We start from the raw sequence: 24759 nt of genomic DNA, 5'->3' as shown, positions 1-24759 counted from the left end.
TTAGCCCTGGTTTGGTTAGTATTCACTGGTGTTTAGGCTCTGGTTTGGTTAGTATTGACTGGTGTTTAGGCTCTGGTTTGGTTAGTATTCACTGGTGTTTTGGCTCTGGTTTGGTTAGTATTCACTGGTGTTTAGGCTCTGGTTTGGTTAGTATTGACTGGTGTTTAGGCTCTGGTTTGGTTAGTATTCACTGGTGTTTAGGCTCTGGTTTGGTTAGTATTCACTGGTGTTTAGGCTCTGGTTTGGTTAGTATTCACTGGTGTTTAGGCTCTGGTTTGGTTAGTATTCACTAGTGTTTAGGCTCTGGTTTGGTTAGTATTCACTGGTGTTTAGGCTCTGGTTTGGTTAGTATTCACTGGTGTTTAGGCTCTGGTTTGGTTAGTATTCACTGGTGTTTAGGCTCTGGTTTGGTTAGTATTCACTGGTGTTTAGGCTCTGGTTTGGTTAGTATTCACTGGTGTTTTGGCTCTGGTTTGGTTAGTATTCACTGGTGTTTAGGCTCTGGTTTGGTTAGTATTGACTGGTGTTTAGGCTCTGGTTTGGTTAGTATTCACTGGTGTTTAGGCTCTGGTTTGGTTAGTATTCACTGGTGTTTAGGCTCTGGTTTGGTTAGTATTCACTGGTGTTTAGGCTCTGGTTTGGTTAGTATTCACTAGTGTTTAGGCTCTGGTTTGGTTAGTATTCACTGGTGTTTAGGCTCTGGTTTGGTTAGTATTCACTGCTTTGGTCCAGTATCTCCTGATGCTCTGGTCGTGACAGGAAGCTCTTCTCATGGAATACCAAGTAGTCTTACTCACATACATTCACTCATATTTGCATTATTTCTCTTTTATTTCCTCATTTGGTTTGTTAATGTGTCGTCCTTGAGCTTTGATCTGCCTCTGACCTTGACTTTACTGCAAGCATTAACCACACCGCCCCGCTGATGTTCTTATGGGGTTAATTTGGTGTGATGCTCTGGTTCAGCTCCGTTTGGACGTCCGTGTCATTTCTCTTGCATCTATAAGCGTCTTTATGCTTGATGGCCTTTGTTCCATCTCGGTATTATCATGTTCCGTCCTTGGCTTCGGTGCGTCGGCTGCAGCTGAATGTCAGTTTGCTGGAAACGGCACCAACCTTTTGGTGCTTCTCTCCGGGCTGAAGCACATTTTCAGAATGACTTCACAGCCATATGGTAGAAATGCATGTGCCAACATGGTGTAGTTATTTTAGTTTCGCCCCTTTTTTCTCTCCGATCAGAAGTAATTAAACCATTTTCATAAAAAGCACAAACTAAAGGGCCTCTGTGTTGTTCTGCTGAGCTCCTCTCTCTGATGGAAGCAGTGGCGTTTTGGAGCACACAGCTGGATAGTGGAGAGGTGGATTATGAAGTGATTTGAGGAGTTTCAGTGCAGATTTGGGCGGCTTTCTCCAGCTCTGAAAACACTGGAGTATATGTAACTGCTGTATATTCAATCTGATCACAGCTGTTCTTTATTTTTGGCAACGTGATTACATGGTTTTTAATTTTCTGCAAGATTATTGCCAGCAGCTGTGTGGTATTAACCCTAATGTCTTTTGTGTTTGTGGAAAATGAAAATAAAATCTGCGAAACAGCACAGAAACAAACCAAACACCAGGAACAAAGCCGCCGAGAGGATCCGCAGACTTTATTTGATGAGCTGAGGGGAAGGCACATTACTGGATGTCATCTTTTACAACGCAGGCTTTTTTCCATAAGGATTGTTAATGTTCATAAACTTTTATATCTCTCATATCTTTGGATTAGAGCATCCCAGCCAAGATGGCAGGGCTAAAGATTTAGTAGTTGATATTTATGTTCCAAAGATAAAAAAATACTAATAATTGCTGTCAACCACATAATGAACAGAAACACAGTGAGGTGAAGTGTTGATCCACACGGAGGAACTTTTCCTTCTTGCCACATCGAGTTTCACAGCATTTCCAGTCCTGAATTCATTTTTGATGAGACCATATGCTGCAAGTTGTCACTCAAAATCCAACTAGTTCATCCTGCTTAAAACAAGAGGAACCTTTTAATGATGCTCTGTGAAAAGAAAAGTGAGCTGATGACTGAGAAAAGCTTTGCTCTTCTATCTGGGATAGAAAACACAGAACAAGTCAAATGGAAATGAGAATAAACTGAATTTAATTCCAGGTTTTGCGTTAAAAACAACCATGTGGAGGTTGTGATGAAAGCTGAAGGACAGCAGCTCCGTCCTGGGGGAGTGGGGGGAGTGTGGGGGGGTCGTGGTCCTTGTGTTGTGTGGATGTGAAGATCAGATGACCCGGGGGAGCAGTGGGGGCTTCACCCAGCGTGCTCACACACTCCTGAGGATCTGCTGAAGCTGCTCAAACACTGTTTGATGCTCCTCCCATCAATAATATATGGAGCGCTGCCCCCCCCCCCCTCGCTCTCCCCCTCTCTCTCTCCCCCTCGCTCTCCCCCTCTCTCCCCCCCCCCCTCTCTCTCTCTCTGCATGGGAATGTAGCTGCTCCTCCTTTTCAACACTGAAATCCTCAGAGACGTTCACAGATGCTTCGCTTCGCCTAATTTTCCTCTTTTCCTTTTCTCCTCCTTCCTTTCCTTCCTCCTCTCCCCTCTCATCTCTTCTCTCCTTTTCTCCTTCCTTCATCTCCTCTACTCCTTCATCCTTCCTTTACTCCTTTATTCCATGATTCCTTTTCCTCCCCTCTTCTCCTACTTTACTTCCTTCTTTCTTCCTCTTCTGTCCCCTTTTTTCCTTTCCTCCTCATCTTCTCCTTACCTTCCCTCTTTCCTTTTCTTCACTCCTTGACTCACTCTGTCTTCTTTCCTTTCCCTTCTTCTCTCCACTGGCATCATCTCTTCTGTCCTCTCTTTCCCTTCTCCCTCGTTTCCTTTCCTTTACTCCCTTACTTCATCCTTTCCTCACCTCTTCTCTCCTTCCCCTCTTTATTCCTTCTCTCTCGTCACCATCCTTTCCTATCCTCTCGTCTCCTCTTTTCACTCATCCCATCATCCTTTGTTACTACCCTTTACTCTTCCTTCTTTTCCTTCCCTCCCCCTTTTCTTACATCATAGCCTTTTCTGTCACCCCTCTCTCCTCCTCTCTGTTCTCTCATTTTTCCTCACCCTTCAGTCTTTTCTCACCTTCTCAGCCTCTCTCTCTTCCCTCCATCCTCTTTTGGTCTTTTCTCCTTTTCTTCCTCGTTGTCTTCTATCCTCTCATCTTCCCTCCCACCCTCATCCATCTCTCCTCCCTCTCTCTTCTGTCACGGCTAAATGAGTGCGTCCTTGATCTGCAGGCTCCCCGTCGGGCTCTGCCGTCCCCCAGACGGTGCTCTGTTTCTGGGATGAGGCGCTGACCTCTGACCCCCCCCTCTCGGCGGCTTGTGAAGGCTGACAGGAACCACCGGGCTGCTCTGCTCCTCGGGGAGCTCAGGGAGACCAGAGAGGGGGAGGAAGAGGAGCAGCAGCAGAAGGAGGAGGAAGAGGAGCAGGCAGAGATATTTGGCCGTGGCGTTGGAGCCCCTCCCTGGAGGATCTGTGTGGTCAGCTCTGAGTTTGTGAGCCGCTGTTGTTGGGAGGGACGGACTGATTAGTGAGTCATTCATCATAATTAGCTGATAGATGGAAGACGGCCGTCGGTGAGCTCCAACATGAGCGCCGGAAAACAAACTGGTGCATCTGCCAAAAGCAGCTTCTGCCAGCCAAGTTAATCTGTCCTCATCTTCCACAGGTCTGAGATCAGATCGTGAGCACGTTTTATTTTTGACTGCGTTCATTTTCTCAGGTCGTAGAAGGACACAAAGGTTCTTAGCGTGAACACGACATGTTTCTATTCAGTGCTGTCGCTTTATTGTCATGTTTACTGATAGAAACAACAAGTTCCACTGCACAGTGACATTCTTACTTTGTCCTTTCAGCTCCAGTGCTGCTTCAGGAATAAGAAAAGATAATAGATATATAACAGTAGTATACAAAGTAATATACACAGTTCAAGTAATCATTTCACAGATACGTCTGTCCTTCAACCTGGAGGTGCTGCTCCTCACACTCAGCAGGGTGGGGGGGTCCTTGATGATGCTGCAGGCTCTGCCGTGGACATTTTATCTCTTGTATATCTTCCATAAATACCAAGTGTATTGTATGTCCCTATTTCTCTCTGTATCAGAGCAGCCATCATGCCCAAAGTCCCCCCCCCCCCATGGATATGTTAGAGCCGATCCTTGTTTTGACAGCCCAAGAATTTAGCCGGAGAGTTCAGTCGGTCTCAGAAGCAGTTTATTCAGGTCACAGGTGAAGTAGGTCCTGACAGAGCTCGGTCAGAGGAGCCCCTGTTCTTAAGGTGTTCAGTTCTAATTTAACATTAGAAGAACATTTTGTTGTAATATGAAGGTTTCTAATTAACAGATAAATATTATTATCTCTGATCACTTTGCCCTGTTGAACAATAGGACGACCTCTCATCACTGCTTAACCGTCCCCACTCTTTGAATTCAGTGATGTTGATGTTGATGATCACTTCATCAGAAGACCAAGAGGCACAGCTCCACTTTAGGGTGGTTATCTGTGAGATCTTCTAATTTATCTTTCTATTATATCTGTCTGTCTCTTCACCCCCCCCCCCCTCGTTGTCGTCCTGCTCTCTATTAAAATGCAGAACCTGCACAAACAAGTTTGCGCTTAGATAAACTTTACCAGTGCTGCCACACTGTGCTCCACTCCGTGCCCTGAGCGGAGGAGAGGTCAGTTCTTCCATCGGCTCTCCAGAAGTCTCCTGCTGGGACGGTCACATGTCGCCTTGCTTTCCTTCAGACGTCGCTGTGACAGACGTTCAGCTCGCCGCCGTGAGGAGGTCTGCGTGGTTCAAGTGAGACAGATGATTGTGAAGAGGCTGCTGTTTGTTGGCACCACAGAACTATAATCCACCAAGCAGATGGGCTCCAAGAGCTCCGGCCAAACAAAACCAGAGATCCTCAATTACAGTCAGAATCATTTCATTTTGCTGTGTAGACACAATCAACAAGCAGCCGCCGCTTCCTTAAAACAGAGACAGTCGGTGTCTGTTGAATATTTTAAGCCTCACAAAGTCTGTAAATTGGTTGTTTGAGGAATTTGTGCTTGTTTTGCTGGCTGCGTTTTTTGGAACAAACATGTCAAGAGTTTTGATTCGGCACGATTCCCGATGTCAGCCATCTGCCGTCAACTTTAGTTTCAAAGCAACATTTCCCTGATTTACTACGTGTGCTGTGTGCACCGTTACAGGCAGCACCGAGCCCTTCAGTCTGGGTTCAGTGGACTCCAATGATTCAGGTATAATTCCTCTGCAGCCACGGCAGAAATCCTGTGCATGGAACTGAATGTTTAATTGAATGACCCTCGTGTAAGAAGGCTTTGGGAAGCAGACCGCAGGCTGGTGTTCTGGTGAGAGAGGACTGTCTCTGCACACGTTTGATCCCGTGCACCTGATGCTCTAACTGGCCGAGCCCACACAACAGCCGGGCCTCGTGACATTTCATGACGTGCTCATGTCATGTCTTGAAATGCAAATGCTGGACGTGACTGAAAACAGGAGGATGACTGACAGCAGGAAGTGAGGGCAGTCACTTGTTCGTCCTCTTGGATATCTGTGACTTCACATCCATGAAGTTCCATCAGCTACACGAGAGTTTGATTTTAGAAAACGTTTCAGGAAACAACTGATCCTGGAAGTAAACAAGTGAAAGCAAAAGTTGCAGGTTCTTTTCTACACGTCTCTGATATGCAGCATTAACCCTGAACCGTCACGCCATCTCTGATGCATCTCTATCAACTCATCGCTGCTTCTCTTATACAAACACAGCCATGTTCTCTTAGTAACCCAAAGAGGTTTAGCAAATATGTCAAATGCATTTATTTCACTATCAAACATTTGCAAAACCCAGTTTTCAATCTGCTGAAACCTGCTTTGTTTACTCCCATGTTTACTATCTATCTATCTATCTATCTATCTATCTATCTATCTATCTATCTATCTATCTATCTATCTATCTATCTATCTATCTATCTATCTATCTATCTATCTATCTATCTATATGTCAAAAGCTACCATGTGGTGTCTGCTCCTTGCTCATATGAGTACATTTAGACTTAGACTAGACTTTAGACTTAGACTTTTCTTTATTGATTGATTGGAAATTCAACATGTTACAGCAGCAACAAGGAATAGAAAAGAAGAAAGAATAAAGAAAACAACAGAAGAAAATAAATATATGTTGTAATGATGAATAAATATTTACACTGTGGACATAAAATTAGTGTCCTCGTTGGCGACATACGACCAGAAAAAAGTGATCCACTGAGTTTACTTGAGCTCAAACAACTTGTTAGTGCTGTATTCTGAAGAATGAAGTGTCTCCTGTGGTTGGTACGTGTAGACTCATGTAGAGGAGTCAGTAAAGGGTTCGATGCCCCCAGGGTGCTGTGCTCCCCAGCTCGATACCCTAATATCCTAATATCCTGCATTTACAGCACATCTAACTAACGTTAACCCTGATTTTACATGTAGACCTGCAGAGTGGGAGAAGTAAAGGTTCAGTGTAGCTCGCCTGATTATTTATCAAGATTTATTGATGCTTTATTTATTGATGCACAAGTGAATGAGCAAATGTATGTTTGTGTGTGTGTGTCACATAGTGTATTTGTACCTGGTAGATGCAGTGATTACTGTGATGTGTGCAACAGCAATCAATCAATCAATCTTTATTTATACAGCGCCAATTCAGAACAGCGTTATCTCAAGACTCTTTCCATGAAGAGCAGGTCTAGACCAAACTCTTTAATTAGAGAGAGACCAACGATTCAGGGATTCAACATGAAGGATTCAAGAATCCCCACATGAGCAGCATCAGATATTATGTTATATTGAGCAACAGTGGAGGAAGAACATCGACAACTCGACATAATTTTACTTACTTATATGTGATATTCTAGGAGTATAGAGCTGGGAAACATAGCACCCTGGGAAGGTTCGACCCCGAATATCAGGATGACCCCTGGTAACGAGCAAACGCTGAAGAAGCACACAGGAATACTCACATGTTGGACTGAGGAGAGCTCACCTGGACGCTGTTGTCTGGTTGCTGTTCGTCCACTTGTAAATAGATTTGGCTCCGTCACCGGGACACCTGAGGTTCCCACCTGTTAGGCCGATAGGAGGAGGAAGATGTTTGATTAGCCGTGCCGTGAGGGTGGGCTGCCGATAGGTTCACATATTTCTTTCTAAGTCTAACTTTTTTGTCCTTCCTGCTACCCATACTTGGCTGCAGCAGGTTCCTTTAATTCCTTCAATTTTAAAGCAGGTCATGGGGGACAAAATCCACAGTCCTCATTCTGTGTAAATACGAGGATTAGCTCCCTCGACCAGCGGAGTGGATATCTTTCAACGGTACAACTGTGCAGTTTTTAATTTCTGTATACTCCATTGTTACAATCTTTTAAGTACATAATTCCCTCTTTATGCTTCCCTCGACAGTGTTTCCTTACAAAGCTGGAGAGGAGAGGCGGCAAGAAATGGAGGGAAACTGGTTCTAAAAAAGTGTGTCTTCAGTAGATACCTTCTTTATTTGGCTAAGGCAGACTGGTTTAGAGTCAGCACAATTTTAAAATGCATTGAATGACATTACTCTGAATAAGGACTGAGGATTTGGTCCCCATTACCTGCATTAAAACCATTTAAAGAAGGAATCTGTGCTGCACAAACAGACATGTGAACCTCCCCTTTAACAATATGTTGTCGTGATGTTGTCTCTCTGTTTCTGTTGGCTTCGTCCACCCAGCTGACTTTTTTTTTTACATTCTTTTGACACATTCTGGGTCAAACCAGCACAAACTTCCCACCCACCACGGAAACAAGAGGGTGGAGGATCTCGAGTGGCTCATACATAGAACTATTGCTCAGAAAACAACTGAAGTAAATAGATAAAAAGCACAAACACAATCCAAAGACAGAATACAAAACCGCCGTCCCAGCTCGTCTTTACCCAGAAGCCTTTAGAAAATAAATATACTGTCCGTCGTCCTATATGACGTTCTGTCCAGTCAGCCTCTCTGCCCTGAACAGGAGGCTCTCCAGGCGTCTTCCACTTCCTGACAGTAATTTGCCGTCCGATCATCACAGCCGTCCCGGTCTGATACTTGGGTGATTGTGGAAAAGCGGATAACACCTAATACATCCGGCTCTTCTGGACACAGTACTGCCCACCCGCTCAGATTGATTAACAGTGGGATGATTGCCGCTCATTGTTTGCTCACCTAAAGCTTGTGGAAAGGCATTCTGGGAAATATAGGAAATCACTTTAGGAAGTAAAAGGAGACAAAGGTTCCCCTCAGAAAGGGACGTCGTTGTAAAATAGTCACACCAGCTGATGATACATCCATCAGAGGACCTTTTCCTCAGTCTCCAACTTCCTGTCGACCTCCACACCCGCCTGTCTGTCTGCCTGTGTGCTGTCTGTCTGCCCGTGCTGTGACTGATGGCTCTGTCCCTCAGATGTCTCAGTGTGACGAATGACCTCCAGAGACGACGCTGCTCTCTCTAATACATCATTTCCTCTCACCTTAAAGCACCCCCTTTCCCCGCCTTGTACACACACACACACACACACACACACACAACAATCACCTCACCTGAGGTGCTTCAGGTGACCCCCCCCCCCACCATGGCTACAGTTCAGGTGTTACTGAGGGTCAAAAGGTGCTGCAGATGAGTCAATTTTCAGGATTCCCTGAATGCAGCATAGAGCTTTGACTTTGTGTCAAGATGCCGTTTGATTTAGGCAGCTATAATTTACCTGGAGACAGGTGTTTTGTTGAGTCCTGCCCCCCCCCCGTCAGGTGTCGGTCATATTAATGAGCTGCCATCACTGTGAGCTGAGGCTGAGGGAGCTGCTGTCATTTATTATATCAGTCTGTGGATGCTTTCAACATTTTCTTTGGCTGAAATCTGTGGCTGCATCAGTTAATATCAACATTTCATCAAATTACCAGCAGCTAAAGTGATGGAATATTCTCCAGGAGGTGGTGGAGACCAAAGCCAGAGAGTGAATACTGGACTGAAAGTGGAGGAAGAAGTACTCTGATGGTTTACTTAAGCAAAGGTAGCAATACCACAGGAGAGTAATACTCCAATTCAAGTAAAGAGTAAAAGTCCCTGAAGTAATTCAGCTTAATTCACTTAATTCAGCTACTTAATTCTCTGCTGCTGAACTAGTTTCACAATATTACATCATGATTTATTAGTTGATCATGTTTTCTATCAATAATCTGAGTCTGCAATGTGATAAATAGCTCATATATAGTACAGACTTTATAAATATATAAAATATAGAGGAGTTAAAGTAGAGAGTAGTACACAATGAAAATAACACGTTTAAGTGAAAAAGGTGATAATTTATCAGGATTTTCTCCAAATACGAGAAATAAATGAATAAAAAAATGAATTATTAGCTTTTCTTTTCTACATCAGCCCACCAGCATCTCTAAAGATCACTGATGAACTAGTTCACTCATGTTGGTTTAATCTGTAGAAACAAATCCAGCTGTGCCCGACTGTTTCTCTCCCCTGAGCAGCCGCCAAACTGGTGAGACGTTAAACACCAGCAGCGCCTAAACACAACACTGTGTTATTGAACAGGAAGTGTTGTTGCCTCGGCTTTCTTGTAACTTGCTGCTAATCTCGTGCAGCCAGACGCTGGTCGAACGTCGCTGGCAGAGATCTGAGAAGGATGTTGTTCAACCTCAATTCAATAATGTTCCATTACAGAGTTGAGCTGCACCCACCGAGAGCCAAGAAATGGTTTGTTTGCTCCACTTTTCTGCAGTTTTTCTCACTGATCTAATTCTGTCTTTGTTTAGTTGAACCACTGCCTTGGATTTCCAAACTTCCTGTCTCATCTTTATTGCTCATCCAGGCCTCTGTGAGCTTCATACTGTGGCTGCTGTAGCCGTACCTTAGCATCGGCTTGTAGTGAGCTGCACCCACGTGAAACGCCCACTGAATACAAACCCTGGATCACTAAACACATCAGCTGCAGACAGATTTACACCTGAACGCTTGCCGGATTAAGGCGAGCATGAATTAATGAAACCTGGTGTTCGTGGACGTTTTTTTTAATCATCTCTCTATTTTTCTTTTTTAATCGTCACATAATAAACTGCCTTAAAATATCCTTGATAGAGATCGTGTAGTCTTGCGGAGGTGCTCAGTCGGAGCGGCTGCTTCTTGTGAGTGTTGGATGAATGAACACAGAGCAGAGCGTCAGCTGCCAGCGGCTGCGATGTGAGATCATTTTGTTTTACCAGCCGAGGCGGCAGGGCAGCGAAATTGGCAGAGATGGAGCTCAGGATGCTGCTACCTGCTCTGCATTTTTGTTTGAAAGCAATTGGGTTATTACTACCACTACACACACACACACACACACACACACAGAGGAGGAACTACTGCACAAACACAAGATATTACAACGTAGAACATCCTTACAGGCAGCGCTGTGGGATGGAGCACCAACATGTTTTCACACTAATGAAACACAAACATTTCCCTTAATGAATCTGATCCCGGGTGAATCAGGAGAGAAACTGTCAGTCACAGCGTGAAGAGAACGACTCCGACATTCACATTCAGTCGACGCGTCCACCGACCGAGGCTGTGTGAATTAAGCAGAAATATACAGAGAGAGATGAGACGCGATGGAGCTTCGATACAGCTAATGGCTTTGTTTGGTTTGCAGCACATTAGCTGTGTCCAGGCCTGAAAGTCATTACTGATTACAGCTTCTCCACTTCGTCCTGTTGTTTCAGTCTCTGCGAAGCTTCTCAGCCTCTCAGATCACAGCCACGCAGCTCGTTTAGTCAGGAAGCACTGATATGAATCAGGCCCTTAAAGTGCAGGACTGCTGCAGACACTTAGGTTTAAGCAGATTAATGCTCTCGTGGTAAATTTGTGTTTTTTTTTGTCCTTTTTTTCCCCATTATAAAAGGAATATGCACACATTAGGACGTAATACCAGCTATTAACACTCCTGGGCACACACACACACACACACTCTCACTCCACAGGGCATGGTTGGTTGGAGGCTGAAGCCTGGAGGTTGTCAACCATAATAAAGTGTGGCTGTGCAGCATTATTAGCCCTACAGGTCATTCATCTCATCCCCTTATTAACAGAGACGTTGTTGAGCAGCAGCACTGAGAATAGTGAGAGGGTGGGTGGGAGGCGGGGGTGCGGGGGTGGGGGTGGGGGTGGGTGGAGGGATGGGAGAGGTGGTGGTGTAGGGTGTTATGGGTAATGGGGCTACAGATCCATGGAGATAGATAGTTTAATTAAGCATGAGAGAATTTAAGACCCCAACGGCCTGGGGTGAAAAATGAGCTCTGAGGGCGGAGGGATCCATGTAGAACACCGAGGGAGGGGTGTGTGTGTGTGTGTGTGTGTGTGTGTGTGTGTGTGTGTGTGTGTGTGTGTGTGTGTGTGTGTGTGTGTGTGTGTGTGTGTGAGAGTGTGTGTGTGTGTGTGTGTGTGTGTGTGTGTGTGTGTGTGTGTGTGTGTGAGTGTGTGTGTGTGTGTGTGTGTGTGTGTGTGTGTGTGTGTGTGTGTGTGTGTGTGTGTGTGTGTGTGTGTGTGTGTGAGAGAAAGTATTTCACCGATAGCTGATTCAGGGTGTGATTTTTACCTGAAATTTGCTTTTATATCTGCTAATTTCCATTTAGCTCGGTTGGCAGAGCGACGCGGTGCTGCTGCCAGAGTGGGTGGATGGATGGGTGGGTGGGTGGATGGGGGTGGGGGGGTCACCTCCTCCTCCTCTTGGAGCCACTGATGCTTAAACCCCACACACACTTATACTTGTAAAGACACTTAAGTTGAAAGTCTCCAGATGAAAGAAAAGAAACGGGGACTAAGAGAGACATCAAGTTCAGAAGATGAGGGAGAAGATGGGGGAGGGGGGGGTGAGGGGAGGGGAAAGAAGGAGGGATGGTTGATGGGAGATATGAAGTTTTTAATGTAAGGAGGAGGAGGAGGAGGAGGAGGAGGAGGAGAGGGCAGACGCTGATGGAGAGATTAACTTCAGAGGAGGATTAAAAGCAGGGGGATGAAAAGGAACACAGTAGGAAGTAAAGCAGAACGCCCAGAGGAGGCAGAGAGAGGGTGAGACGAGGAGGAGGAGTGGAAGGAGAGATTCAGAGGAAGAGAAGAACGAACGGACGGACGGACGGACGGACGGGAGTGATGGTTACAGTTTTACTGTAGCTGAGCAGCTTTCTGCTGCACTTCAGGTGTGTTTCCTTCAGTCTGACCTCCTGATAAAGACGCTGGTGGACTCCAGCAGGACTCTCACTTCATTATCGTGCTGCTGCCCCGTTTCCTGATCCCTGAGGTTTACTTCAAAAACAGCAGCTGCAACAAACTAGATGATCAAAGAAACCATGAAAGCAAAGAAAACAGGAACACCTCTGATCTCATATCTGCTCTTTAGTGAGCTTTAACACACACCACTCACAGAGAGTTAGGACCTGACCTCTCCCTTATGACCTTCACAACAACTTAGTGCTACAGTGATATTATAGCATGAAAGTAGGATATTTAAGTAGAAGCATGCACTGGTCACTTCTTCATCTCAAACAATTAATATCTGATGCTGCTCATGTGGGGACTCTTCAATCCTTAATTTTGAATTTTGACTCTTCCAGTCTCTCTGTGACTCTTCCAGTCTCTCTGTGACTCTTCTAGTCTCTCTGTGACTCTTCTAGTCTCTCTGTGACTCTTCTAGTCTCTCTGGGACTCTTCTAGTCTCTCTGTGACTCTTCTAGTCTCTCTGTGACTCTTCCGGTCTCTCTGTGACTCTTCCGGTCTCTCTGGGACTCTTCCGGTCTCTCTGGGACTCTTCTAGTCTCTCTGGGACTCTTCTAGTCTCTCTGTGACTCTTCCGGTCTCTCTGGGACTCTTCCGGTCTCTCTGTGACTCTTCCAGTCTCTCTGTGACTCTTCCAGTCTCTTCTAGTCTCTCTGTGACTCTTCCAGTCTCTCTGTGACTCTTCCAGTCTCTTCTAGTCTCTCTGTGACTCCTCCAGTCTCTTCTAGTCTCTCTGTGACTCTTCCAGTCTCTCTGTGACTCTTCCAGTCTCTTCTAGTCTCTCTGTGACTCTTCCAGTCTCTGTATCACTGTTCCAACCTCCTGATGACACTCTGTGACCCTCTAAGCTCAGTGAACACCTCCGTCTGAGGACTTCCTGTTTGAAGCCTCCAGTGTTGAGGTGCTGCTGATCAACTGTTAGGTGTCGTCTTGGTCTCATGATGTCAGAATGTGAACAGCAGGATGAGGAGGACTGTTTAAATACCAATTCTACCTGAAGCAGGAAATGTATTGGTGGATTCATGGATCAAACCTGTTGTGAATGTTGCTGTTAAGCTTCTTGTTAGAGAACAAAAGTACTGAGACACTGAACAGTTGGACATGTGTGCATTCAAAGGTTTCACCTGAAAGCTGAACATCCCTGACTTTTAGTGAGGAGTGTGTTCCTGTTAATGATACTGGAATAACTTGTGCTTCCTCTTTAAATCCCCGTTACCTTGGAAACCTTGTGGCTTGATGCAGTAAAGATAATATTAGATATATATATGTGGTGTTTTTGTAGAAGATGGAGGCAGATGAGGACAAGGAGTGAATAAGAAACAGAGAATCCCTTCGTCTTGCTGCTTTGTCTCGTACCACTGATCTGTTCAATAAGGCCTTGTCTTGTAGCACTAATCCTTTTGTTTTGTTATGCCAGCCTGGCTATCTATTTCCACTGCCTATCGATTATCTGTGCCTCCCTGCCCTCCGCACGGCACATGAATGAATCTCATTTCCCCTCATATTGTGTTCCGGCGACTTCAAAACAATCCAGCCAGCGTCTTAATTCGCGGAGCCAGAAGCCGTGAAAAGGTGGAGGTGAGATTAAAAGCAGCAGCTGGATGTTGAGGATGAGCGGACGACCTAATACGACGGGTCATTTTAAGAGAGAGGTACATCTTGTGTGAGTGTAGAATCAGCAGGCCGCAGCTGTGAGGAAGCTGCACGGAACATCTGAGGTTGAGGTTTTTAAAAAGACGTCTTGGACACTAGATGATGGTAGCAGGGCGGCACCGGAGGGTCCCATTGTCTTCAGTGCGACCGGTGGACGGTAGATCCCAGCAGCAGTGACTTCAGAGCAGGCTGGTAACCTGCCAGAGCGGCTGCTGGACTCCGTGGACGTGCCAGACAAACGGTCCAGCTGTGGTTTGCTGCTGCCGCTTTGCTTTGGATGGTAAAAATCACATGACGGATGAAGGAGGGAGGCTGACGGAGCAAAGTCTGATCTCCTGTTATCCTGGAAAAAGAGAAAGTGAAGCCTCTTTAATATTTCATTATGAGGCCTATATATTAAAGAAGAAGAGGATTTATACAGTTAATAAAGCTCATTATTGACACACGAGAAAAAAAAAAGCCCACTTACTGTTTTTTGTCTTCGGGGCTTTCAGCTGCTCGTATCCATGACAACTGAGAAACCTTCCCCGCTGATAGAGACGATGAGACGCAGTTTAAAAATGCTAATATTTGGAGTTTAAATTGTCATTGTCAGACCTGAAACTCTTCAAACTGAAGTCCTGACTTGGATTTACCCAGAAGGACTGGATCTGCTGTTAGGTCAGCGACAGACTTAGTGGTAACTGTGTGTAATTATAAATCAGTTCAGCACTATGACGGGGTACCTGGGGGGGTCGGGACACTGCTTCTGGTCTAACCAGGACCTTTGCTGTGTTGTTTGCTGTCAGTTTCCTTCTGTTATTTGCTGAAGGACAACAGTGTCTTCATGCAGAGGCTTTACAGTCCCACTGAACAGGTTTAGTGGATGTTGGAAACAAACACCTGAGCAGTTTTACCCAGACTTTGCACATGTAGGTAATGGTTTACCCTGCTTTATTTCACCCACACACTATTCCCTAATCGTGTTTACAGAAAATCTAATCCTGAGATTTGCTCAGAAAAAAACCTGGTTTGCTCTGAAAAATAATTAGCTAAGTGGCACCAGCTCTTTGGGTGTGATGTATTACAGTAGATAGCCAAGAAAATGAAGTACAGGAGCATCAGGAACTGCAGCAATTTTCTCCTGTTTGATTCATTCTCATGTGTTTTTAGGCTCATTTGTGTAATATGGAGCTTTTAAACTTGATAATGCATTACGTGCCACCTCTCTCACTGCTCTGCACGCAGACAGATACTCTCATTTATGAAAGCCATCTGTTTACTGCGAGGAGCTGCGTGCAGCTGTAAGGAGCTCTACATTCTGGACAAATCAGCCTCCAAGTGAAGACGGAGCTTTTCCTCAATGTGATATTCAGACATCTTTTCAAAACACGTCCCTGCATCTATAACACAGTCAGTCTCTGCTGCTGCCTGAAAGGCCTCGATAACATGCAGAGGAAGGTTGTGTAGATCCACGGCCCCCCCTGCTCAAGGAGAAGATGTTTGCTTTTGTTTCTGTGAGCTAATTTGGGAGTAAGATATTGATAAAGATCACACTAATAAGGCGAGGGGCGGAGGGAGGGAGATCTTTGTCTTGTTTCGACTCTAATGGGTTTTGTCTCCCGCCGTCTGGTAGGAGTCACTCTGTAAGTGTCATTAGGATGCACGGGGAGTCGCTTCGGCTAAATATTGTGCAGGCTTCATTTAGCACAGATGAAACCATGACTCACTGTGGACTCATAGAGTGAGTCACGTCGCAGCCCAAATCATTTTAGCTGGCTGCTGAGTGAGTTATCCCACCAGCTACTGGTGTTGTGTTTCTGTAGCCTCCAAACCTATTAGTCCCATTCTAGTATATTATACTAATTGGCCCTGTGTGATTTCAGCGCCGGACCGACTGTGAATTGCCGTCTCTGATGCTCTGAGGCTCATTAAACATGTGATTGTTCTTGTCATGTGGAGACACATCAACAAAAGACATGTGACCTGTTATGGATCTTTGTTTAATTGAAGCTGCGATGAATCCACCGTACACTATCTGCCCCGCAGTTAGAGACCAGAGTCAGGGAAGACAGTGGAAGACATCCAGCAGCTTAAAGAGCCAGATATTTCCCTCAGGAGTCGGAGGAGACCAAACCAGAGCTAAAAGGAGTCAGAATATTGGATTTATATTCATCAGGAGGACACAAACATGATGTGTGATAGGAAAGTGCAAGTGTTTTTACTTCTGTTAGCCCGTGGAGCAGTGAGGTGCGTTTTTATCTCACAAAGACCCAACTTTTTTACGCTTTGTGCATCCTGACTGGTAAAACAATGGTAATTATTAGTAGTATATAAACTGCTCTGGTGTTTTTAGGTGTGTTGTGAACCACATCTATATAATAAATATGCTATTAGTGCCATATCTGCCAATGTAAGCAGTGCAGACGATAAATTGTGCCAAACCTTTATAAGTTATATCCATTAGATGTATCATTGCTCTGAGTAACCAGCAATTTTGTTCAAGTCAACAATTCTGTGCATCAGATTTGGTGAAAACTGGGCAAAGTTTATAGAAGATATAAAAGATCTGATAAGTTAGACGTTGCTGGTACTTAATTGAGAAACCAAGAATAACCATTTGTCACCAACAGACAGACAACAGGCCTTCAGTGGTTTCTACTTTATCTCTCCACGGAAAGACAAAAAAAACAAACCTCTTTCAGGAGGACTAGCAGCTCCTTAAGGTTCATTTTAAATACTTAAAGAGTCCTCCTGCAGCTGTCGAGGAAAGTCCACGTCCTGACCCCCATCGTGTGCAGGATCAGCAGTGACAGGCTGATTTATTCTTATTAAATTGACCCGATGAGTCAGATTCTAATCTTATCTGGTGGGCTTTTAGCAAAAACATTTATTAATTTAATACAAGATTACACTCTAAATGCTTCAGTGCAAGTTCATTAGCTCCACTTTCACAGAAATCACATTCGTCTCATTATCTTTCAGACAATTTAAATTTTGTTGGTGGAATTATCGCCTCGTCATCGCTTCCTGAAGGTACCGGATGCTGACGAAGCACGACTTGCAGATGGGACGCTGGTGTCCTAATAAAGACGAATTTTGTACACTTAGAAAGCAGCTGAATGTTGATGATCTTCTCCGTGGCTTTGTCCTCCATTTGTTCTCAGCTCGGAGAGATTCAGCCTGAGTTCAGGCGAGTTTAACTCATCAAACATTAAGCGTCGGGGTCCCTGCGACCAGCCAGCTGTTCCACACGGCTCTTGTTTCTTTTTTTTTCCTGGCAGACTACCTTGCTGTGCTTCATGCTCCTCTGCCTGTGTTTTTTTTTTTTTTTTTTACATTTCCCCTGGTGGGAACTCTGTCATAACGCGCCTGATGTCCTTTGGGGCATCTCTTGACCTTTTAGTCTGGACAGATCTTCTCCTGCAGATAAAAGTTGAGCTCTAACCAGAGATGAAAGGCTGCTGAGAGGCTTAAACTGCGGCTGTCTGCCTGTCAGGCAAGAACACAGGAGGGGGAAGCATCTTCATGTGGCTTTGAAAATGTTAGGTGCTGAAGAGAGACTGGTTTCAAAGTAGAGGACAGGCTCTTGAGTGGAGACGTTCACAGTGACATTTGATGATTGTTGAACCGATATAGTCGGTTAGCAGCTCTACTCTCTACTGCTGCCAGGTAATCAATGGAGACTAAATAGTTTTAATCAACAAAAACTGAACGTCTTTTTAAATCGTTCACAGACGACATATTCTATTTGTTTTATGTTTTTTTATGGTTCTGCCTGGACAGTGTTAACTTCATGTGTAAATGACCACTCAGAGCACTCAGTGGTCTGGGACGCATTTGACCACACGTCTTTTGTAATGTAAACACTAATGCATCATCGGCAAAGGACGTAACAAGACAATAATGGAGCTTTTCCACTAGTACCTCTTCTACTCGACTCGACTCGGTCTTTCTGGTTTTCCAGTAGGTGATGGTACCAGGTACTATTTTAGTCCCTCCTCTGGTTCCAAGCGAGCTGAGTCGAGCTGAAAATGTGACATCACCAGACTGCAGGCCACTGATTGGCCAATCAGGGAGTGATGTCACTTGAGTCATGAGAGCGACTCGTTCACAAGAATCAAACCGCCGTTTTTAAAACCTGGAAACAGACCGGGCACTTTTATTATTTCTGTGAACGAGGTAAACGGCTCCACACAAACCAAACGCTCCAGGTCCTTAGTTGTGTTTGTGTTTTACTAATTACGCCACCGGAGTTTCGGGACGCTTTGCTCTGACGACCCCCCACTTTGAGGTGGTACACTACTGTAATGGAAAACCAACCAAACCGAGTCGAGTCGAGTCGAGTCGAGCTAAAACTGTGTGATGGAAAAGCGCCATAAGTCTTTAGTGATATGCTGTAAGCAGTGCTGTCCGTAAAAGCAGCTGCTTTTCTAACCGTCTTTCTTCTTCGTCTTGTCCTGCCAATACCAACGGTTGGAATCGCGTGTAGATGTATGTTAGAGCGAAACAAACACCTGCTGGACAGACACAGGTGTGAACTGCAGTGTGTCTCAGTGTTTGGATCACTGGAGCTGGATTTTAAAACCAGGTATAAACAGGGCACTGGGTAAAGTTAAGGAAGAAACTGTGGTTTTGGTTAAATGTTGGACAGAAGACACAGTGTGTCATGAGGGAATGTGACCAAGTTTGTTTTGTGTATATTTGTACGTGTCAGTGTGGAATATGTACAAGCTGTGAAATCGAATCCCTCTCTGGGACCATGAAAACGGTGTGTTTCGACTTTTCCACATTTGCTTTTGTTGCCAAAACCTAATCTCACAAGGGAGGGATGCTGTGCTTTGAAGGCACAGCATCTCTCGCTCAACAATTGAGGTGCAGTTCAAGGACTAAAGAAAAGAAAACACAACCAGTGAAAACAATGCACACAGCAATTAGCTTTCCACTTAGATGTACTAGACAAATCAATTAGTAGTAGATAAACCAATCAGCTTTTATGACAAGGACAATTCCAGAGAGTAATAATGCGTCGGCACCCTTTTGACAACAAGACGATGCATCTCACAGGGCGCCATCCTGCAAACATGCAAGTCTGTTTATTAGAAGCATTAGAGGAGTCGAGGCTTCGAGGCAAACTTTAAACTGTGGTGTCTGCAGTTTGGCCTCCTGCTCTGACTTTTGTGGCTCCTTAACCGGGTTTGATGTACCTGCTTCAAAGGGAGAGGGCCCAGAGAGAATGATTAGCTCGGAGAGTCGCGCTGCCTCAGCAGTGTGCGTATGAAAAAGGGATTCTGGAGCTCCATATCAAGTTTAACAGAGAAGTTTAAATGTGCAAAGGCCAGGCTGGAGATGACACTGACGTTGTCGGAGGATGTAAAAGTGCAGAGTATAAGTGTCTCAGCAGGAAGTTGAACTCGGAGGGCTCGGAGGTGTTTTTGAGGCAGCACTTAGGAATATTATAGAGCAGGAGCAACATGGGTGTTTGGAGGTTGGGGCTGGGCGTAGGGCACCTTTTACAGGGCACGTCGATGTCAGTGGGAAAGACAAAAGAATGGTTGTAACGGTGATTCAGACGTGCCGTGGCAGGGTGAGTGGGTAAAGTGTAGAAAGGAAGAAAGTCTCAGTAAGTGGATAAGTGAGGAGCACACATGTTCCTCCAGGTGAAGCTTAACATCCTCTTGGTCTGGCGCCATTTTCACAGGGCGGTATATCTGGAGACACACATGATGAGACACAATGGCTGTGTGGAGGTCGGCTGCTTATCTGAGACTGGATCTTGTGTGGTGTTCAGCAACATTGCTGCTTGTATGTGTAGTGAATCTCACAGCGCCATGGGAGGACGGGAGGGAAGAGCTTAGAGCTTAGATATACTGTTAAGGGAAGTCAATTGCAGGATAGATTATATAGATTGTATAGGTCAGTGGGTGAGAATAGATAAAAGTATTTTGGTCCGTAAAATTAGCATTAATGCTACCACTGATGACTAACCTAACCTTTGCATGTCTGATTCAGGTGACCCTCTTTGCTTGTGCTGGTTGGGAGTCTGTGTAATATCTGTGTGCTTGGGTAACGTTGAAATAACACTGGCCTTAGGTATTTGTAAGATTCGGTGCTGTGAAATGTTAATTAGCATGTTAATTGCTTTGGAGGGAAGTGTTTAGGGGCTGGGTTGACACGTAAGAATGTAGAGTAGTAAAACCTAAAGAACAATGATGAATGAGATGATGTGGCTTATTTAATGTACTTAAATGCAGAGACATGATTCTGTCCCTGTACTTAATGCCTGTATATGTGGAGGCTTACTGCTGTGGCGTCCTGGTCGAGTGTGAGTAAAGAGGGTGGAGTAAATGTGCAGATATACGAGTTCAAAAGTAGGTCAGTGCAGGAGCAAACAATGGTGTTACCTGTCAGACTGTTGGGCAGATTTATGACAACACGGCGGAGTATCAGCTGCAATGAGAGGTCAAGACATCATTTAGCATCCGAGCTGAGCCTCCGCAGGACTTATTGCAGCCTTCGGTACTTATCCCTCGCAGCACTGCCTCATGGCTCTGTGCTGTTATCATCTGTTCCACTTCATGGGATCCTAGTTTTGTCTTCAGTGACATCACTTTCTGTATCTAGTTTCATGTTATCACAGATGATGTCCTCAAACGTTGGTGTTTATCCTCTCCTTCTGCCTTCTTCCTCTTCCTCCTCCAGCCTGCGAGCTGATGAACCAGGGCATATTGGCGTTGGTTACCTCAACTGGCTGCGCGTCAGCCAGCGCGCTGCAGTCCCTGACGGACGCCATGCACATCCCCCACCTGTACATCCAGAGGAACAGCGAGGGCTCGCCGCGGACTGCCTGCCAGTTCAACCCCAGCCCCGGTGGGCAGCGCTACACGCTGGCCGCCCGGCCGCCCGTTCGCCTCAACGACGTCATGCTGACTCTGGTGGAGGAGCTGCGCTGGCAGAAGTTCATCGTGTTTTACGACATCGAGTACGGTAAGTGATGGAGGGAGTTGTAGTTCCTGGGAAAGTTGAGATCTTGTGGAAGTTTTGGAGGAACGTTGCTGATGGAAGTTCAGCTGTTGACAGTTGGTGTTTGTTGTAGGAGGCAAACTGAAAGTTTTCTGTGCATGAATCATGTTGCACAGTATCCTGTTTTCACGTTTGGACATTTAAACACAGTATCCTGCTTTGAGAAACCCAAATATGCTAATGAACCAATATGCTAGGTGCATGTATACGTCTCATCCAGGTTTCTGGCTGCTCGTGACCATCTGCACAGGCCCAGCTTCAGCCTGGAGGCGTAGCAGAAACACTGAGAGCAACAAAGCTGAGTTTTGTCTTTTGGTGATGAAAGAGTTTAATATACTTGGTCGGTTAGATGGGAACAATTTCAGAATTGACGTGTTGACGGTGACCAGAATACTAGTGTTTAGCATGTGTGTGGGGGCTTTTGTGGGTATATATATGTAGTGTAAACCCACTTGTTGACTCTTCCCAAGCACTTTAGATTATACTGTGGAGCGCTGTGAGAACTGTTTGTGTTCGTGGATAGCTGAATGCCAAATCCCTCTTTGTCTCTGGTTGTCCCGGGGGTTGGGATGATGCTGCACGCTGTAGTTGTTGTTATTTCTGGTGCTTGAACTGTGTGGGATGCTTGTTTCTTCTTGGAGTTTGAGCACTAAGGTTATCTTAACATGCAGTAGGAGACCAAGTATCACAGCGGGGTCCCGAGACCTCTTGATGACTCACCTGCTCTTTTAGACTGAGATGAAGCAAACAAACACACGTGTGCTCACAAAGGTTTGCTCCTCAGGTGGTAAAACCTGCTGCTATTTCTACCTCTGCCAGTGACAGCTGCTCCATAATTTATATATACTTTTGGTTTGATGACAGCACCCCCAGTTTGTTCATACATTGTTAGAAGAGCTTGTCTCTCTACGTGGACACAAAGCTTGTTGGTACATATAACCATCATGAGTCTGTTTTTGGCTGATGATGACAGATTAACGGCCTGAAACTAGCAGAAATACACACAAAACACCCACTCTAGCTTTCTTTTGTCTCCTTTTCTCTAATAGCACAGAGACGTCTCTGTCTTTGTGATCTAACGTGTCGAACAAGCGACCGAGCGAACATCCAGTGGGGAAACATGCACTGCTAACATTACTAGATTGTTTGCTAGTCCGCTGTCATTACTCTTCAACACCCCTGATATCACAACACTGGCTTGTAAACTTTAGATTAAGCTGATGTTTCTGTGTTTCAGTGTCAGTCCAACATGCTTTGACGCTTATAGTTGATTACAAAGTGCTAATGACTTTATTATTTATTATATTGTCATGATTTAGAAGATACAGGATGTCCAGTTTTATATTTTAGCTGTTGACTTGCTTTGAATCTGTTTCATTCTTTGGCTCAAACTTTGTGTTTGTGTGCAGAAACAACAAAACCACATCATGATAGACACAACGCTAGAGGATCTCATGCTTCTTATCTGACTCAAGGGTCTGAGGACAGAAGGTTTTGTACACTAAACAGGTTTTAAAGCACTTTGAGACAAACATGGCTGCATGTTGTATGAATGGACGATAATATAAATCCATCCATGGATTAAACCTGAAGTAGTGCTGTGTTCATGCAGCTCTACTCTTGTTGCATATGTCTTTACAACTATAGTCCTCTTTTATGTTTACCTGCTGTTAAATGCACACAGAGTGCATATGGACAGATAATAGAAAAGGTATTTGAAGCAGCTGTAGGCTGCCTGAGAGGTTTTTTCTATGTGTTCTGGCCTTGGAGATGTTTCCACAACAGGCTGTTGCAGCAAAACTTGACTGTGTTTTCTGTTTTGTTTGTTGTAGAATCGCACACATAAGACTGTATCTTAATGAAATCACATTAGGCTCGATGGATATTTGAGCACAATCGATACAGGATGGTGGCAATTACAATATAAGGTTAAAGACAGATGCAGGCATTTAGCCGCTCAGATGCTCTTATCCAGAATGATTTAGAGTAAGTGCATCAGGAGCTGCAGGCCTGGATGTGAATCCTTCAGTAACAAAGCTAGCAGTGAGGCTGCAGAGGAGACTTTCTGTAGCAGTAACACAAGAGTCACAGGCTCATGAAGACTCAGCATCTTTGCAACAGATAAATAATAAAGGCTGGACGTGAAAAGGGGCAGATCCCTGAAGCACATCCAGGGTGACAGTTTAGGTAAAGACAAATATATAATACGTCTGGTTTATCAGTCCTAAGGGTTCGCTGCTTCTTTCATTTTACTGTCATTGTTTCTATTATCTTATATATTATACAGCTGATCCAAAAAGAAAGAAGAACAAGTTATAACTAAAAAAATCAACAAAGCAGTGTAGATTCTGATGTTTTGCTTTAACAATATTTATATTTGAGAGCTAAAAAAGGATCTTGAAACTGATCTCAGCTTTTTTTTTAATAACAAAGACATAAAATGAACTATTTTGATCCCTTAAATTTGGCTCTCGATGCTAATGTTCTTTTTAAATGACCACCAAGAGATGTTTGGCTTCTGTTCTGCATTTTCTTGTCAGCTCTTAGAGAACATGTACGCAGATCTCAGTTTATCTGTGATGAGGTCTAGATCACCTGATTACTGCTCGTCTGGCTCCTCCAGTCAGACCTTAATGAAAAGAATGGTTAGTGTAGTTGAAGCCCTGATGCCTGAGCTTTCTGCTGGCTGAACTAATGACGTAACATAGTTAACGTGTGCAGTTAAGCTGCCTGGCAACACAAACCTGCCTCCAGGTGAACCGCTGTTGTGGTCTGTGACACCCTTCATGTCATGATAGTTCCCTGTGTGCTGCTGTTGTGTGTGCTCTCTTTGTAACGTGGTCATTGTTGCTGTTTCCAGTCAAGTTCTTGCTATTTTACAGGTACAGAATTTACTGCAACAGTCAGAATAAAAGAATCAGAAGTCAGTTTTTGATCACAGAGACACATTCTTCTGTTCTTCTATTGTTCAGACTCCATTGTTGATGCTAACAGTAAGTAGAGAGGATGTTGGATCTGTTGTCCACACAAAGAGGAAAGACTAAATGAGGAAATGGAGCCACGACAGCTTCTTTTCAGCCCTTTTTTAAAAGCGTGCAGACTGAGATGAGCACTCGGGGTGAATAAAAAGCAGTGTTCAATTAAATATAGTATTTTAACCACTGTTTGCCTTTCTGTGTAGATAACTACTGAAACTACAAACGGTCATGTTGCCGTTGCTTCTCCACCGTTGACCAGTCGTGCCCCCTGTTTCCTTTGGCCCCGGCTGCTGTGGAGGCATGTCCAGGCGGCGCTTTCATTTGGCAGCCACCAACACACACTTGACCTTTTGTGTGGTGAATGTGCGAGAGGGCAGGCGTTACTCAGTGCTCACGCAGCGACAGTGTCACCGCGGATAAACCTCCTGAATCTCAGCCGGAGGACGAATGTTTAGAGACGCTGCTGCGTGCTATTTTAGGAGTTACCTGGCTGACTGAGTAATCCTGCCTGGTGCAGTGCCCCCTCCTGCACTGCAGTCTCTCACAACCAAAGAAGACGTTGTGTGCATCTCCCCATAAGATAGTGTGGGATTCTATGTTATCTATTGAGTTATTTAATTATTCTAAGTGGTCTGTTTCTGCTGGCATGTAACTTTTTTGTATATTTTCTTATAGTTTAAACTAAACTTTTCACTGAAGTAGCTTTAGCAGCGTAGCTTTGTTGTAGTTCAGTAATAGACTGATAAGCTTCC

At 44.7% G+C, this 24759-nt stretch overlaps 1 protein-coding gene across 1 annotated transcript in view; it reads left to right on the top strand.

Annotated features, from left to right (window-relative positions):
- The window catches only part of LOC139219753 (glutamate receptor ionotropic, delta-1-like), a 454804-nt gene that overhangs the window by 224324 nt on the left and 205721 nt on the right, over nt 1-24759 (top strand). The window contains exon 3 of the mRNA XM_070851702.1: nt 20709-20993. Coding sequence (XP_070707803.1) covers nt 20709-20993 — 285 coding nt within the window. The remainder of the gene's footprint in view (nt 1-20708; nt 20994-24759) is intronic.

This window comes from Pempheris klunzingeri, chromosome 20, assembly GCF_042242105.1.
Source record: "Pempheris klunzingeri isolate RE-2024b chromosome 20, fPemKlu1.hap1, whole genome shotgun sequence".
Classification (NCBI taxonomy): domain Eukaryota; kingdom Metazoa; phylum Chordata; class Actinopteri; order Acropomatiformes; family Pempheridae; genus Pempheris; species Pempheris klunzingeri.
The sequence above is the reverse complement of the archived record's forward strand: the minus strand, read 5'-3'. Positions and strand labels throughout refer to the sequence as shown.